General features: G+C 28.3%; 3 protein-coding genes across 3 annotated transcripts; 2 read left to right on the forward strand and 1 right to left on the reverse strand.

Annotated features, from left to right (window-relative positions):
- Positions 1-220: 220 nt before the first annotated feature.
- LOC109595011 (protein yippee-like 5) lies at positions 221-2853 on the forward strand. Its single transcript, XM_020010285.2, has 3 exons — positions 221-408; positions 494-702; positions 1577-2853. The coding sequence occupies exons 2-3, from the start codon at positions 502-504 to the stop codon at positions 1742-1744; spliced, it is 369 nt and encodes a 122-aa protein (XP_019865844.1). The 5' UTR covers positions 221-408; positions 494-501; the 3' UTR covers positions 1745-2853.
- Positions 2854-3174: 321 nt separating this feature from the next.
- LOC109595040 (myb-like protein P) lies at positions 3175-12876 on the forward strand. The gene is made up of 4 exons (XM_020010316.2): positions 3175-3568; positions 6858-7101; positions 7160-7555; positions 9600-12876. Exons 2-4 carry the CDS (start codon positions 6931-6933, stop codon positions 10749-10751), a joined length of 1719 nt encoding a protein of 572 aa, XP_019865875.2. The 5' UTR covers positions 3175-3568; positions 6858-6930; the 3' UTR covers positions 10752-12876.
- A 455-nt stretch (positions 12877-13331) lies between these two features.
- Positions 13332-18398, reverse strand: LOC109595039 (rab GDP dissociation inhibitor alpha). Its single transcript, XM_020010315.2, has 5 exons — positions 18187-18398; positions 15416-15645; positions 15005-15359; positions 14628-14947; positions 13332-14286 (listed from the first exon to the last, which is right to left on the reverse strand). The coding sequence occupies exons 1-5, from the start codon at positions 18305-18307 to the stop codon at positions 13981-13983; spliced, it is 1332 nt and encodes a 443-aa protein (XP_019865874.1). The 5' UTR covers positions 18308-18398; the 3' UTR covers positions 13332-13980.
- Positions 18399-19590: the final 1192 nt, after the last annotated feature.

Below are 19590 nucleotides of genomic sequence, written 5' to 3' on the forward strand. Positions count from 1 at the left end.
TTTGTTTTGAAATTAAGGTTATGAACTGAACACATGTCTTCTTCTTCTAAATTAAGTATCGATAAACAATATAAACACAACTTGTTGAATTAGTATTATCATTATTGGCTAAGCTATTAAATAAAATTCTTAAATAAAATAAAAATGATTTAAGTATTATCTATTTGTGCAACAAATATCCATGAAGTTGACTAACATCACATCTGTTTTTAATCGTGTATCATCAGCTGAGTGTCATTTTCGTGTGTACTGTCGACGTCAAAATAAAGAATACAATAATACCATAAAAAACATCAGGGTTTTCTCTGGGATATGTCTGATCTTCCTATTCACAAATATAAGATTGAAACAGAAAAATATATGCTATTTTAAATTTCATAAATTTTAGTATTTTGAGAAATCTGTTAGGTAAGTTATTCTTTTGTGTCAAGTTATGATGAAACGCAGTTACCACTCATGACTGAAACTCTACCTATTTTTATAACTTTTTCAGTTTCTACAATGGGAAGGATATTTTTGGAGCATATGGGAGGCAGTAGACTGTTCTCTTGTGCTAGATGTGATACAAATCTGACTAACAGAGATGAATTGATCAGTACTCGGTTCACAGGTGCCACTGGGAGAGCCTTTTTGTTCAACCGGGTTGTTAACTTGACTTACAGTGAGGTGCAAGACAGAGTCATGCTGACTGGGAGGCACATGGTTAGTTGAATATATTTTATATCAGCTAGATAATATTTATTTAAATTAGATGTCTGTATAAAAAAAGCTATTATTTACATTAAGTTGTCAAAGATGTGTTCTTTTAATGTTTGTATTTGTTTTTTTATTGTGTGTGTTGCCAGCTCTATTTTTGACTAAGAATGTGTTACTCTTGTTTTATTTTTTGAATAATTAGCCTCATTATTTGGTTCAACAACAAATAATACCAAATTATACAACTAACTAATTTTAATTTATTATTCTTATTTAATGAATGAATCATAAATATTAATAATATAAAATCTGTAAAATTTAAATTTATGTTATTAATATTTATTATTAAGTTATGATTCATTTAGTCATCAACAAAAACAAAATTTTGTAACATTCTCCCGTTTAAGGTTTTTTAAAATTAATTTTCTAAAAAGGTATAAAAATAATTTAATTTTATTATATCCAGTTTTATAACTTCTAATATCTAAAATATTTTATATATTATATATCCATTTTTAATTTGATCCTAAAATTAAATTATTTATTTTATGTCTATTTTCTTTCAACCATTTTTATAATTTAGATTATATATAAAAAGCATAATGAAGTACAAATGAAACATTTAATGAATAATGTCAATTGGATATAATGAATAAATAAATAAAAACTGCAAAATGAATTTAACATTTTAATTTTCAATTATTTTGTTTTATACTTGAATAAAATTAATAAATATAACAGGTTGTTAATTAAGCAGTTCTGTATAATCTAACAAAAGTTAGAGAATTATATAAATTTTTTGAATTTTCTCGTTATATAAGGCTCAAATTAAGAATGAATGATGGATATACGTAGGTATTATTTGGACTAATTATTATAGGTACGGGACGTTTCTTGTAAAGCGTGCGACTCAAAACTCGGATGGATGTATGAATTCGCTACTGAGGACAATCAGAAATACAAAGAGGGCCGAGTGATCCTCGAACGTGCTCTCGTCACAGAATCAGACGGAATGGATGACCGAATGTACGAAAGACGACAACATTAAATGTAGTACTAGAATTATCTGTGTTATAATAGATTTAGGTATGTTTTGATGAACGATGTCCTGAATTTAGATTTTTTCAAAGAACAATTTAAGGCGGTTATTCCAAATTTATTATTAAATGATCAAAAATAATTTTTACAGTAATATATGTATATATATATATATATATATATATATATTATTTTTTAGTTTTGTTGTTTTACATACTATAGGTATGTACTTAATTTCTTGCACAAGAAAAATTCAATTAACTCATGAATGCACTGACAATCACATATATGTTGTGAACTTTAAACTGTGTATTATATTCTATGTGATTATTAATTATTTTTTGAAAAAAAATTGTATTTGTAATATGAATTGCTATGACCAAATTTACAGTTATTAGAAATTGTTGATTATTTAGTGAACGATTTTTTTTATTTTACATTTAACAGCATATTAAATATAATAAGATTTAAATTTTTAAATCTGTTATTATAATATTACTATGCATAGTTTTAAAATTTAAAATGAGTTCTTATTTTAGTGGTACGATTATTTACTTTTAGTTCATCACAATCAAGTGATACAAGTAACTTTATTTTTCTCATTTTAATATTACAGATGTGTTATAGTTTATGTTAAATTAAGGACATCTTGTTGGAGGGTAATCTGTTAATGACTGCTTCCACAATATGTAAAAGTGCAATAGAAATATTTAGAAATATACACATACGTGTATAATTAATAATATATTTTGAAAATTAACAAACATGAATTAATCCCTTTAACTTCAGAGGCAGTCAATAACAAGATATATTATATAAGGTAATATAGATGTATGTTTGCTCTAAACTGCCATAACTATACCAAGTACAAGTTTAAAAAACTAAATACAGTGCATTATATAACGTACGATTTTCACATGTTTTTTAATTTTTACTTATAACGTAGCAATAAAATACTATGAATTAGGTGTTCCTGATTTTATAATTTTGATGTTGGAATGAAACAAACTGGAAAAGTAGCATTGGCGTTGTTTTACATATTTGATACTTTGCAGCTTTTCTAAAGTTGTATGGCAGAAATTTCTATATTAATATACGAAATAAATGTTTTATATAGCATTCAAGTGTTTTATTTTATAATTTGAGTTTTTAAATATTTAAATTAAATTATTAATTTAATTATTTATTATAGTTGAATCTTTTCAGTTAATACATAATTGTGCAGTATTATGGATTCTCATACAAAATTAGTAGAAAACAAAAAAATAAGAAAAAATGGGCTAAGCTTTATGGTTGGTATTATTTTTAAATAAGAACTAACATCCTATGGTTAAGGTATGTGAAAAATGGTAGTTCCCCCAAAAGTATGAATAAAAAACTAATTTACTAAAGAATAATTAATTATAGGCATAACACAGTCTAATTTTGGTGATATAACAAGAATTTTTATAATAAGAAACGAAATTATAGACGAATTCAAAATAAATGGAACTATTTTATGTTAATTATTAATTTCCAACTCGATTAGAGACTGACAGCACATTTGTCAACCGCGCAGGCGAATTCGACCAATGGCACAGTAGGTGGACGATACAGAGTGGGGAACAGCTGACAGCCTAAACACAAACAGACATCTTGAAAATACGGTCGGCGGTTCGTTAAAATGTTGTGTAGAAGTCTAATATGACAGGAAGAATAAATTTGAGTGTTTTCCGTCAATTTTTAATTTATTAACGTTGTTTTTTATTATGTGTTTTGGTGTAATCATTCAAGATTTCAGGTGCAATTTCGATTGTGACGTCATGTGATATATTCATGGGTATTAGATATAAAGGTATGTAAATATATGAAATTTTCGTGAAATAACACTACAATTTGGCCGTTTTGTGTTATTTAATTGTTTATCTGCGATTTGAACCATGTTTTTCATTAATAAGACGCGTTCAAAGGCCTATTTTTATAGAATAAATCAACATTTTCAGATGCAGTGTTCGTCCTTGAACGATTTGTCTTTAAAAATTGCACCTATGAAAATAATTGCATCGAATTCGTGATGATGAATACTAATTAAACAACAAGTAATTCATTAAAGGGCACATTCGGTTTATCTACGTATGTACCATCTGCTATACAGTGTTTTTTGAGAAAGTATACAAGTAGGCCAGTATTTCCCAATCATTGTTAAATTCGTTTAGTGGATTTTCTTGCCGCTGTGTGACATTGAAAACGATCAATTATTATTTCAACAAATTGCTTAATAAAAATAAGTCCGCCATTAAAAATCGCGTTCGGTGCGCATTATGTGTCGATTATTTATATTTTCGGAAAAGTGTGATCGTCGATAAAGACCATTTTTACATTCGAAAAGTTCAAAGAACATTATTGAATATTAATCTAAAAATAGATCCGTACCTATCGTGCATGTTGCAACACAACAAAATATTTTGTTTTTTTATCTAGGCAAATGTTAATAAAGGAAAATAAAACATTTTTTGCGATTGTCATTGTTTTTGACGAATGTTACGAAAGGCGAATATGCAATACAACTTGACCGTGGTGTGTTGATTTGATGAAAATATTTTATGAAGCAAACAAACCAAAATTAACATAATGGATATAATAAAATGTTTTTATACTTAAACACAACACTATTTTACGATGGTTCAGTTCTTGTGTTTACTTAATAAGTTGCGTTTTTTAATGTATTAACAGTTATGTAACTTACATTGATTAGATTTATATGAATCAGTTTAAATTGTTTTAGTTTTGCAGTTTATTTTTTCACTGTAAATGTCATAAAAATTATGTTATATGTAAACTTGTGTAATAATTGCTCATATATAAACTCTTGGTAGACTGCGTTTGAACTGATAAAAAGATATCGCATTTAAGTACAGAAATGTTATTGTTTCATTTCATAAAATGCAAAATACGCAGAAAAATACTGACAAAATTTAGATTCTTTGACCATACTTAAACTATTTACGAAGAATTGATTAACTTAAGTTAGAGATGGCGCTATATAGAATAGTGGAGCTTTTAAAGAGATGGCGCTTTATTTTACAATGTTAATAAAATCGAGGTAAAATGAGAGTAAATATTTAATTAGTTTATGCATAAAATTTTCACTTTATTATTAATATGCTTTCTGTATTATGCTGTTAAACTATGTATTAATAAAATGTGTTATTATGTTATCAAAAAATTATTTAAATTATTAGTAGAAGTAAGTTTATTTATTATTATTAAATATTTCAGCCACATAAAGAATCTAAAAACATATTTAGTTGTCAATAAATTTATATTACTTTTTTTAATTAATAAAAATTCAAGCTGATTAAGATAATTATAAATGTTTTTCTTTATGTGATTAAAAGCTAGATATTAGAGTACAATGTGGAAAAATTCATATCGCCTTATTTTTAGATACGTCTTTGTTTCATTCGTTCATTAAACACAATACCTAAATAAATATCGTTACAGTTATCCTAAGCATAAACTGTAATACCAATATACAATGCATTTTATTTTTAAGCGTTAAGTAATGATTAGCTGAAATAACAGGAAAACCAATTATAATTAGAATGTGATAAGCTCAAATTCAAGCGCCTACTTTATTCCCTCTCCATAACGGCTTTGAATATCAAATCATAGACGTCATACAGTACCTATAGTATATAGTTTTTTTTGTTAAATTAAGTAAATTAAATGGTGTACTCTTCGTTGATGCTGAAACCTTATAATTTATTGCAAAAAGTGTCCAACACATTAAAGACACATGTTTTTCAAGTGGTAAATAACTGGAGCAGGATATGAAATTATTATATATTATTATTTATGTTCTTCACTTTATTATTAAAAAGTTATTTATGAAACAAAAATAAATACTGTTTATTACTGTAAATAAATTACTTTGTAAACGAGTGATTCAATCGCAACATTTATGATTTGTTAATGTGATTTTATGTTCAATCGTATGACGAAATGAGTTCATATCCTTTTGTTTTAGGCAAGTTGCTTCGTCATCCATTTAATAATATTTATTAAATAATAAAAACGTATGAACGTTCGCCTATTATTTTAATTAGTAATATGTACATATACAGAATGGTCCCTATTTAATATTAAGTGTCACTAGATTTTAAATTTTCATATAAAACACAATTTTCTTATTATTAAATATAATAAAATATTAGTTGATAATACATTATTTTATAAAATATAATTTTTGAAATTGTTTAATAAGAAGTAAAATGAACGCATGTTTTATCAATAATATTTATAGGTCTTATTAAGTTTTTAATGATTTTCATATAATAATAATGATAATAAATTAATTCAATATTTTTATCTTGAAAATTTTTTATTGTATTTAAAAATATAAAAAAGACTAGCATTGAAATACATTAATTTCAACTAATTTACAATAACACAAAGGTTAAAAAAAGTATAATATTTTGGTCTGAAACTAATTTTTAGGACAGTAAAAGTAAAATTCTGAAAAATGTTAGAACATTTTATAGTCAGAATATTAAATTCATTCAGAATTCAAAACGACTTTTAATTGCTTTTTGGATCATTTGAGTTAGTACTTAGTAAAAAATTAATAAATCTTCTCTAAAAGATGTGTAAAAAAACGAATTATAAAATATGATGATATATCCTTAACTTACCTTAATTCAAAACTCGAAATACAGGGCATTTAATTTTCAATATTTTAAAATATTTCCCATTTCTTCATGAAAATCATTTTCATCAAATATTAAAACTGAAATATATCAAAAACAACTGTGATTATTTAAGAAATTAATGTGCAGATTATGAAACACCTAAAATTTGAGTTCCGAAATACAGAGTATTCCATTTTTGTAAATAATAACTAAATATGCAAGAAATTTGGTAAACAAAGTATAATTTCAACTTGAAAGATTCAAAATCTGTTATTTCTGTTATCTGTTAGTAATTGATTACTACTAATTTTTTATATAAGTTTTATCATTCTTCTTGGTTAAAACAATACTTTGTAACAGTTTGAATCTTTTAAAGAATAGTTCATTGTTAAAATAATTAAACATTTTATTTTTATTTTTTTAATGAATTTAACTCAATTTGAACAATTCCAGGTGCCAATCACATGTGATTTTGGAAAATTTTCCACGTTCACGTCAGAATCGAACGAAACTAAAACTTAAAACAATGAGCTACTTATCAATACAAAATAATAATTTCAATAATATCAATCAGCATGAATCGTACCTGACAACAAATAACACCAACAACATTCACATGGCCGACGATACACGAATGGACGAATCAACCTCAGACAACAACAATCAAGTCAACGACGACGGCAAAAATGTTAACGAGGTAAATTGGTAACTAAATGCGAATCGAATCTTTACTTAATATTATTTATTTGTCGCAGGTGTGGAGCAAATACAACTTCAAACCCAACAAAATACCGGTCGAACAGACCGACTATTCGAAAATGAGTTGGGGTTCGAATGTCACCTATGCACCGGAAGTGCCGGTGAAACAAGAGCAGCCTGATGAAGCGATGGCGCCGCGTACGGAACCGTACGAGGAAGAGCACGCCGAAGAGGAACGGAACGCGAAGAAGACGGGCGAGAAAGACGATTCGCCGTCTCATCATGCGCGACGCCCCATGAACGCGTTCTTGATATTCTGCAAAAAGCACAGGCCGGTGGTCAGGGTCAAATACCCCAATCTGGAGAACAGGGGCGTCACCAAGATATTGGGGGAGTGGTGGGCGCAGCTGGACAACAACGAGAAACAACCCTATACAGATCTCGCTAAAAAGGTATTTTATGTTGTCCCTCACAGATTTTGTTGCATTTATTATTTGTTTGTTAAAAGTATTACAGGAAAGTAACTAGTTATATGTTAAAGATACTATAATTATATGACAAAAACTAATATAAAGCATTATTGTACCGGAAATCTCCAAATGAAAATATTTTTAACATTTTAAGTCGAAATCGGCTTTTTATTTTTTGATTTTACTATGTTACTATTTTTAAAGGTTACAAGGTCTTTATAAATATTTGAAATGTCCCTAAAAATTTATTTTTTTGACAGGCACTTGTTCTTTACCGAAAATCTTGACGCAGGATCAGGTGAACATAAAGAAATCCAAAACCCAAAAATGATATGAAGCAAGCTTAAGTTTTGTTGGTTGATTTGCTGAAAAAAGAAGAATTAAGATATTTTAATATTTTGGAACAAATTTGAAGATGGTATTGTAAATAATATAGTTTTCAGAATATGTACTTTTATTGTTTTTAATCAAAAATGACGTGTTATTTACAAATCTGTTACAAAGTATGTAAGGTAAATTTTTTGTTACTGAATAATTATCAATTTTTTTAAAATGTAGTATTATATTAACTCTTTAAATGTCCATTTTCCAATAAGTTTATGTAGTTCTTTAAACGTTAATGCATTTGGAACTCAATTTCAATTTTAATATTTAATAAAATAATTATTAAATTGAATCTATATCGACATCTGAAACCTATGTTGTGTATTTTATCAATGCAAGTATAGTATATTTAATAAAGAAGTTTATTGTGAGTTTACTGTTATATTATTACAATTGTTTTCTGTAATGTACATTCTAAAATTTAGATATATGTTTATCAGTCACATTCTTTCAGATCTACTTATGAATAATTATTATGATTCATAGACTGCATATTTCAGTTTAAACTTTCTTTACGATTCGACAAAAAGTCCTTGACTAACTGTTTATTTTATACAAGTATACAATACTTTTAATAGTATATTTTATTATTAATTATATGATCATTTCTTTTTGTGACTTTTTATAAATGTAAATTCTTATGGATTATTTTTAAACAATATAAATAATAATGTTTGACAAATACGCCTATTTTAATTATTTTTTTTAATATATGTAAAATATTAAATACGAATTCATCTACATATTTTAATTTTCATTCATATTTGTCTATAGTAGTAGTTAAATAATATTTCTTAAAATTTTTTTTTTCTTGTTTAACGTCCCTAATAAAATTATAAAAAATGAAAAATGAAAAAGAAAATTGAAGGATATTGGAAGTTTTAATGGAAGAAATAATAATTTAAACACTTTTCCTATAAATTATCATAAGAATGAAGTTTTTATATTGTAAATTAAATTAAATACTAAAATTTTAAATGATAAAATGAAATCTACTATTTCAATGTCAATAAAAATATTTAACAAATATTCTGTTAGTTCAATAATTCGTTTTAGTAAATGTTAAAAATTTAACTATATATATTTTAAATATTGCAGTTTTCATGTGTTCAAAATTTAGTAGAATAATATTACTTAACAAAATTATTTTTTTTTTTGTTTAAAAATTTTAATATCAAAAAGGGAAACTTTCATAAATAATCTAATTCTAATAATATGAAATTGTAATTTGTATTGTAAATTAAATTAATTAATTAATTTTAATTGATACATGATGTGAAATATTTTATTTTCTATTAATATCATGTATGTTCACTCCCTTGTTTTGATCATGTGTCATTAGGTAAATTGTTTCATATAAACTTGCTTCATTAATGTAATTTAATATGCGATATCTAGATCTATCTCAATTCAATTTCAATATAGGTCAAGCTTATTGAATGGGGTTAACATCTTTTAGAATGATTAACAAAATAAATATATTTAATGTCTTTTCCTTCTATTCACAGATATATTTTGTTGGAACAGCTCTTGTTATTTTATGTTTTTAATTTGACATTTATTGTATACATAATGTAAACTTACAAGTACAATATACTAATGAAATGTCGATAGTGGAGATAAACGTTTAACTTAATTTCAGTACAAAGATGCATTTTTACACGCCAACCCAAACTTCAAATGGTACAAACTACCGGCTCCTCCACTCCGCACATTATCGACGAGGCCGTTACAGCAGAAGACGTCGACGCCCCATTACAGTCCCTCCATCGTCGATACGCCGACGAGTAACCACAATCACCAACAGCTCACGCCATCGCTCTCCACGTCGGAGTTCACTCCGGGCAAGTTGGCCGACGAATCCCAACTCGGCAGCCTAACATCTCTTATGAACAACAACTATTCTACCTCCAAAGAGAATTCCGATTGTTTCGATAATAAAGAGGACAACAATAACGAGTCTGTAGGTTACGAGGATGCCAACACTAGTCCCACTGTATTTACGGAACCCGTTACACCAATGAAACCTGTAAAGAAGGAAAATAATTGCGAAAGTCAAAATGTTGAGTGTGTTAAACGCAATATACTGGATGGCAGCAGTGCCGGAATGGACGATTTGACACACCAAGATCTAGTCAACCAAGTCGTTGATAGCTGTTTCATAAAACAAGAAGACGACGAGTCTAGTTTGAACGGAGTCAGAAAGTCGGACAGGTCGTGCAAGGGCAAACGCTACGAGAAGTTCATGGTCGAGAACAAATTGTACGGCCACAAAAAGGAACCGAAACTCACCCAGCAGAGATCCAAGTACGAAACCAGAATGGAACTTAACCAAACCTGCGACACACCAAAGATGGACTTGCATAACACCATAAGACGTCTCGCCGAACGCACCAACGTCAAAGTGGAAATCCACGACGAACCCAAGCCCGACAAGATTACGTTGGATGTGAAACGCGAACGCACAATTTCCGAAAACTCCGACGCAGATAGAACGGCCACCAACGACTTCAACTTAGACTTAAAAATATCGAGGCTTCCGTCGCTCAGCTACGACACGTTCATAGCCCGCAAACGAGAGAACAAGAAGCGCAAGAACCGCAGCAAAGCCGAACCGTCATCGTTCGAACAATCGAAGGTGCACAAAGCTGACAAGGAGCAACCGATCGGGTCCAAAAAACGCAAAAACAAATCCAGCATCACGCACCTGAACAACGTCGACTGTAAGTCGCATAACGACTTGTCGGGGCTGGCCACCCTCGCCGAAGTGGCTGCCATCACCGAGAAAATGTAACGGGAAATCTCAGTTTAGTATTACAGGTAAGACGATGTAAAGTTGTGCGAACGCAAAGATTTATCCAGAGATTTATTTACAATATTATGCAGCTTTAAAGTGTCTTTTTATGGTTTTCCTAATCTTTTTATTTTTTAAATGGCCTAGGTATGCTTTTTATTAACTTATACAATGAAACTATACATTTATTTTTTTATACAATATGATATTATGTGTACTCATCACTTAACGAAAATTTGGTAAATGTTTGCGTTCCTAGACTGTACTCTACTCATAACCACCGTTGCAATGTCAAAATAGTCAATTATTTTTGTTCAAACAATGAACACGGGTTATGCATGTGATTTTCATCGGTGGTTATTAAAATTATCAAGTGGTTACTACAATAATAAAAATAGTTTAAGAAATATTATATTTATTTTCACAGCAGAGAGTATTTATGCACTTAAATCTAACATGTTAACTGATGTAGTGCCGACTTGATAACACGTTTTAGTATGTCTGATATTCCATTAATGACAATTTATCAATATAATTAAAATGTATGTGCCTGATTATAGTAACTTTATAATATGAAACACCTATACATCATAATATATTTTGTTTGAATAGAAACATATTGAGTGTTTCCAATAAGGTGACTTAAATAATACACCAAATAGATTTATCTTGTATCCATTAATCAAAAAAATATATTATGTGAACTGAATTTCTAAAAATGTTAAAGCCTTATCAGTCTATTAAGTTTATGTTAATTTTTATTTATTTAAGAGATAAACATTGCAACGGTCTCTTTTAAAGAATTCGTATTGTATTGACAATAAAAGTGTCCCTACGTTGTTTTATTTAAATCCAATGCAATGATTTGTCTCAGTTATATTTTATTCTTGTGATGACCCTTAATAGTTGTAATGTTTGTTTGTGTATATTGTCGTTATGTTTGTATTTGTTATGTTTTTAACTATATCTTTCTAATCATAAAATATACCAAATAAAAATTTATTATGTAATATTTATAGTTGTATTTTTATATATATAAAATATGTATATTTTAACTATCTGTTATATGCAATAATTTTAGTGTTGTTTTACGATCTGATGTTGGTTTAAAAGGAACTCTCAAACTTCCACGAGGTTGATCCATTCCAATTTTTAATACAAACGTGTTTCCGTGTGATTTTTTACTTTTATAAATTGTTGAATACTCTTTTTACCGATTAAAACGCTGCGTCTTTCGAAAAGAGAAAGAGAAATGTCTCTAGAGCTTTATTGGACCACTCTGTATAATTGGAATGGGGAAATCATTTTAATTAATAAATATATTCCAACTCGGTCACATATTTACTAAAATTATCATGTATGTTTATGGTAAATATCTTTAAAGCTTTTGGTACTTTCTACAGCTGTACAGATTTTATGTTGTCAACAAAGTTTTAGATGCGTGCAGATTAAATCTGCTCGCCGTAAAATAGGTTTCAAATTTTGCTTACCATGGTTGATACTAATATTAATTTTAGGATATTTACTAAAGCGTAAACGTTTGCTTCAATATGTTTTGCAAGTTATTCAGGTAAACACCAAATTGTAGAAGTTATCAGATGATTTGGTTCAACTTGTACTAAATACTGAGACGAACGTTTCAAACCAAGCGACCAAAAATATATTTCTAACAATATAAGCCTTATAGATGTAGACGTATAATATATTAATAAAATCCTTATTACGTTATGAAATAAATTTTATAAAATATTTTATTAAGACGTTAGGACTTGTGATGATATATTGTAAAGGTTTACAGATTATGAATTTCAAATTAAGTTCAATATTCAAATATAAATGTTGCTGTCTTCCCACAAGAACATATTCGAGTATTATTAGTACTACAATTCCTTTATAACAACATAATTACAAATATTTTGGATAAAACAGTCATTGAACTTTGTTTGAACAGAAAATTACAGGAAGGTGATTAATAGGATTGTGATAATTTATTTTTGTAATGTGAATGATGAATGGATTTATTTACACTGTATAGATTGTGCCTTTTTATTTATTTGTAAAATGTTTTACACCCAATTTAAACATGTATCAATTTTTAATAATAAAAACTATTCCTTATACAATTTACTAGTGTTTTAATTCTACAAAGGAACACAGTTTCTTGGATTATGATAATTACTAAAAAATGTTAGTGTTTTTATTTCAAAGATTACAAAACATTCATTTTCTGTAGACATTTTTACTACTCTAGTGAAAATTGCATTTTTTGAATACCATTTATTATTATCCATAGCTTTACTATATTTAAAATTTCGTTAATTTTTGATTCAATTTTTTCATTTAAAATATCAATTAATTATTCTATTATAGGACAAGTGAACAGTGCAGATATAAAATTTCATTCCATATTTTGTTATAACTTTATATTATAAATTGTCTTTCAAGCTGTTACGGGCAGTTATCATTAAGCACTTAAAAGAATTTAATCAACTTTCGTATATGTTTTGTAATTTTGATTTTAGTGTTTAATATTAACAGGTTGAATAGCGTGTATTTAGTGGCAGTATAATAGAAAACATATTGTTTAAATTTTGTTTATTTTGTTCCATCACATAATACAGTATCAAGTGTGCCAGTATCACCAATTATAATTAAAAATTTCATGCATCTAATAAAAAGTAAAGCTATATATAATTACACATTTTCACAAAATTCACTGGTATCTTAAACATTACAATAAATTCCCATTTGCAAATGAACAAACAAGGAATAATAAAGCAATCGTCTTTTTTGCCTCAAACTATGAGACTGTTTTCAACGCTAATAATATTGTGAAATTCTATTAAAGAGAATCCATCAGAGGCATGGTTTTGTGTATTCAATAATTTAGTTTTATTATGGGATTGACTTTATTAGACCATCACAATATTTTACACCTATAAAAATGTTTTGGTACTAAATTCTTTTTACATAATGTTCCATTAAATAGTACATAATTATACTAATTAACAATAGGAGTATCCTGCAAAAGTAATTTAAAAACAATATAAAAAATAAAGTAAAAAATGTTGCACATAGATTACCTATATAACATTATTTTACACTTACTTCCATTCATAGGCCCGTTATTTGCTTACATGAATGTTAGTTAATAAGGGCACCGTTTAGCAAAGTAGGATGCATATAACAGCATTAATTGGTAAGTGTAAAAAATCAAAATTGAATCAAATTACTGCTCCTCATCGCCTAATTCGTGCTTGATCTTAGAAAAGTCGAACTCCTCGCCGGTGCCTCTCTTGAAGATGTCCAACACATCCTGACACGTTGTTTCGAAGTGAGAGGTGGCGTCATAAGATTGAGAAATGAAGATTTGTGAGTTCAAGCCGTCGTCGGTCGGTTCATAGTAGTCGGACACGGAGACGAACTTCTGGCGGATCGGGCCCAACATGTCTAGACCGGGCTTGATCTCAAGCTCGGGATTGTCGGTCTCGACGGTGGTGGAGACCATGGCAACGAACCATCCTTTCGCGGCGACCTGAAAAAGTAAAGTAATAATAAAAGATATGTATTTTTGAAGTATATTTTTATGATATATTAAGATATTTTAAGAAGTAAAAAAGTTACAAAGTTTTAAAATATGTTGAAATAATGATCTAAGTTGCTGCTTTTCAAGTTACTGAATAAAATTGAACATAAAAGCATAAATTCGATTATTTATTTTTGAATATGACAAGTTTTGTTTAATAGTTTTTATTTTGTTTTGTCATGGTATTTAATTATATTCTCATTAGTTAAAGGACACCCTGTATACATTATACGAGAACCTTTCATAAAAACACCAATTTAAATATTAATAAGTTCTTTATTGATATTTACCTGATGGGTGTGGCTGACCAGAGACACATAGATGTCGGAGTTCCTGCCGACCTGTTTCTGTGGAATGATGATTTGGGTGGAAAGCGCATCTTTGGTGTTGGGAATGGGATGATCCATCAGACAGATGCAACGAATGACCTTGCCCTTCTTGCGGACTCTGTCGGGTACATAGGTAGGGTCACAGTAGACTTGCTTGCATTTGGCGATCTCCTCGCCGGAACGCACACCGATAACCTTGCCTCCCTCGCCGACAACGATCTCGTCGATCGCCTTGTCCAACATGTAGGTGCCGCCGTAGATTGCCGAAAGTCTGGCAAATCCTGCAACAAAACGGAAATGGTATTTCTTAAATGCTACATTAACCACTCAACTAGTACCTTGGGGCAGTTCTCCCAATCCGTACATGGGGTACAAGTACGGCGATTTGCCGTACCGCGCCAAAGAGTCGGAGTAAAGCTTGATTCTATTGATGGTGTCGATGGCTGGCTTGTTCAAATAGTCGTCGTCCCTGTAGAGGGCGAGGGCGTGACCGGTGAAGTCCTGAGTGTTCTTGTCGAGGCCGAACTTGTCGTAGAGACCCTGCATGTTGGCAGTATGCGGGTCGAAGTCCTTCCACGTCTTCGGATCCTGATCCTGGAAGTCTTGCACGTAGCAAAGGAAGTTGCGGAAGCGCCTCTTCTCAAACATGCCCATCAGGTCAGAGGCGAGGGCCTCTTTTTGATCAACCGGTACCTGGAAAAAAATCAAATTTGTAAAACAAACATCAACACAAATTTCAATTGGTTTACCTTTGATATTTTTCCACCTTTGTACACGTAACTGCCCTCGACCGACTTGAATTCCAAATACCGGGTGACACCGGTGTGGATCAGCAATTTGACAAGCGATCCATTGGCCATTAGGAACTTGGGAATCAAATCGACATTCCAGTCGCGTCCCCTGCCGTAGCTCTCGTCGGGAGCCGGTGCACCGAACTTTGTAAACAGATCCTCTAATGGGCAGATGGAGGCTGACTCACCTAATAAATAAACAATTGTTTTTAACATTAAGCGTATACAGTTCATATTGGATCATCTCTTTAAAATTCTGTTCATGTCTTATGATTAATATTGAATAGTTAACTGTTTTACTGTTAAAATACAAGTAAGAAGACCACAAGAGTTATTTATAGATAATTATGATCAAAATTTTCCAACATGTCTTAATTATTTGATTTAATTCAGAAATTTTGGAGACTCAATAAAGTTATAAATATATTACAAAATATTTATAGAAAACATGAATGACACTTGATAAGCTTCATTCAAGATTTAATAAAACATTGTTTTAATTCTGTATAACTTTGCACAATTGATATGTCGAGAATGGAAACATAGTGTATCAGTTTGGATTATTTTCATAGATAACAAATCGATGTGTTACATTGTTTTAGTAGTAAAAAGGATTTATAAGTACTTGTTAATTTATGCACTTATGTATGATATGTAAATTTAAGAAAAGTATGTTACATTGTTCTGAATATTGATGTTACATATGCAGGAAATTTCTATGCACGAATCAAATAAAAAGTACATTTTCAATCAAAACGTAATAGTAGTTAAAAAAGTATCACTATATTTTGCAATTAATATAATAAATTTTTAAATTAAACTGTATGCGAAATATGCGAATAACAGAAAAAGTGAAATTCTAATTTAATCTCGTACTCAATTTATAGTTGTTAAAACTGGGTACCCGGATCTGCGGGACTTCTAAGTACTGTTTCATGCAAAATTTCAACACAGATTGTATTTTACGTATCCATATATCGACCAATCGAATAGAAAAATTAAGGACAGGAAATAAGTAAGTAATGACAACGTAACATTGTTGTTGAATAATACGTGTACATATGGAATTATACAGTTAATCCATGTACGAAAATTGCATTAGTGTATTAGTGAAATTTAAATCAAATTAATGAAATGAACTCCCATCTTTAACATTTTTCAGAATCATGGTTATATAAAGTCTTTTTCACATTTTTATTATTCATACAAAATCAATCAATATCATATTATTTTCTTGAAAAAGTATACAATAAACTTCAAATTTGTAAACAAGTGATATTAATAAATGGATATTTCGCTGAACTTGCATGGAAATGCCATATACATTTTGAAAGACTGCATTATCAGTTAAAATTATTGAAAATATTGTACGAAATATTTTATAGATTTGTGTTACATTTTTCAGATTGAACATTATAACCGATATTAACACACTATAAGCGGGTCGGGTAAAAATACCCGTCTCGAGAACTGTTGATTATTAGTGGGCCGGGTAATTTTTCACTTTTTGAATGTACTTACTTTAAAAGCGGGGTGAGATAATTTTACTCTATTGGTTTACATACGGAACTGAAAGAATTATCTCTTATTTTTTGTTATCATTCAACAACTTAGTTTGGACTATTTTGCTACCCGCCTAGAGTGTGTTAACATTTAATTTTTATAAAGAATTCTGTTGAGAAGGGCAAATTTAAATCATGTTATACATAAGCAAAATCAATATTAATTATTTTTAACTAATATATTCAATGAATTTATAGCATACTCTCTTTTGGCCTAGTTTATGGTGAAAATTATTTGCAAATTTTAAGCACTGTAGTGTGCAACTTGTGCTTTATACTGAACTACTTTCTTAACAGCAATTTATTAAGATTTATTATAAAATATTAAATACTATTATACAGTTATAAAATAACATTATTTAAAATTTTTATCGTAATCAATAGATGTATGTTTTATTTGGCATTAAACATAATTCGAAAGGTCAACGCATACTAGTGAAAGGAATAGTGTAAATGAAGGAATTAAAAATATTATTACAGATTTGAAATTTTAAAATGCATCAATCTTGCATACTTTTAATTAGTAATTTATCATATAAGTAATTCAATTTTTATACAACAAACTAAATTATAATTCTTCTTAACTACTTAAAATTTTTCGTCCTTTATAATTCTTATAAAATGTTAAATATACAATTGTTTCAAATAAAGTTATGTTTATATTTTAATTATTTTATTTTTAATAAAACCCCCATCATAATGAAAATATATTACATTTGTGTTGTACACTTATATTATCAGTAATAAGGTATTATTGAAATAAATATAATTTTGTGTGTTTTAATTTAGTTTCAACATATCTAATATAATTTGATTTATATTCAAGATAAAAATATATTAATAAATACAAATGTGACTCATACAACAGCAGTTAATGGTTATTAATACTAATTGTACAATAAAAATTGAGTGAATATAGCAGAAGCTATGTACAAAAGCACACTTGTTATACATTTACTGAATTACATACATACGTGATATAATTTGTGTAATTATTATGGATTAGATAAAGAAATGTATGCAAATATCAATTTTAAACGTAATGCGGGAATACACCCATGCACTATAAACCAAAAAAAATACCTCCCAGCTAGTAACCTTTTGGCTGGCGCAATATCGAAACAAAATTATAACGCAAATATTTTTTACCAAATCATTATTACTTACCACCATAGTATTTGTTCCTATCAACATGTAATACTTTTTTTCCGGACACGGACAACATTCCACTCAAGATGCACTCCTTGAGGCCCGTGCCCAAAACGATGGCATCGTATTCCTCATCCATGCTGGCTTAAATTACTTTTAAATCCAGTAAAATATGAGTAAAAGAGAATAATTTGGATGCCGATTGACTTTAGCAGCCCACTATTGAAGAAATGGATACGTCACTAGGCAGACTGAGGTCTGCCAACGCAACTTTTCGAATGTTACTAACGGGAGTTCCACAGGGCCGAATTAGCACATACTATGTACAGTTGGTTAATGCTTTGTCATCAACAATAATTTGATACATTTATTGTTGCTGTTTATTTATTTGGCAAATTTCAATTATTTATAATGTCAATAAACAAACAATCAGTCCAGAAATTTAAATATTCAAAATTGTGAATAGTAAATAATAATTAATTTAAATAGATCATATTACTAGATTATAAAAATATTATTGTGATTTAATTGAATACATTATTTATTTGGCAAATTTCAATTATTTATAATGTCAATAAACAAACAATCAGTCCAGAAATTTAAATATTCAAAATTGTGAATAGTAAATAATAATTAATTTAAATAGATCATATTACTAGATTATAAAAGTATTATTGTGATTTAATTGAATACATATACATATTTAATTTCTAAAATATATCAGGACATATATTTAATAAAATTAATTTTTAATATGTGTTTATACAATTTATTTAAATTTTATTGATGATATTAAAAAAACAAACAACTAAAGTACAATAATATTCAATTTAGGTAATTACATTATAGTATAACTAAGTACTAACTAATTTAGTTAATTATACTTAATTTCTGAAATATATTTGTTTTATTTTGTTTTTTTTTTATTTTAATTAAAAAAGTAAATATGTTTAATCTAAAAAAATTTTTAATGTTTATATAAATTGTAAGATTTAGATAAATAAATAAAAGCTATTTTTTATTTTCACATTTTTACAGTTTAAAGATTGCATTTTATATAATGGATAATATTTTATTCAATATAAGATTATATTATTATTATTATATTTTTATTATATTATAATATACAATATTATAAATTATAAAAGTATTTTGTGAATGATATTAAAATATTTTTGTATTAGAAAAATAGAACGAAATGGATATTTTAAATCTTAGATCGGAAACATGAACAGTAAAATTCCCTAAATCCCCCCCTGTTTGCTAGACTTGATCAATATGCCAAAGTTGCTTATTACCAAACCACTTCAAGTTAAATTCGTTATACGCAAATGATATTGACTTCCGAACAACTTCCTTGTGTAACCACATTAAAACATTAATTAATAACCAATAGTCATTAGTTGGACGAATTTCGGTTGT

The sequence above is a fragment of the Aethina tumida genome, chromosome 7, assembly GCF_024364675.1.
Source record: "Aethina tumida isolate Nest 87 chromosome 7, icAetTumi1.1, whole genome shotgun sequence".
NCBI lineage: Eukaryota > Metazoa > Arthropoda > Insecta > Coleoptera > Nitidulidae > Aethina > Aethina tumida.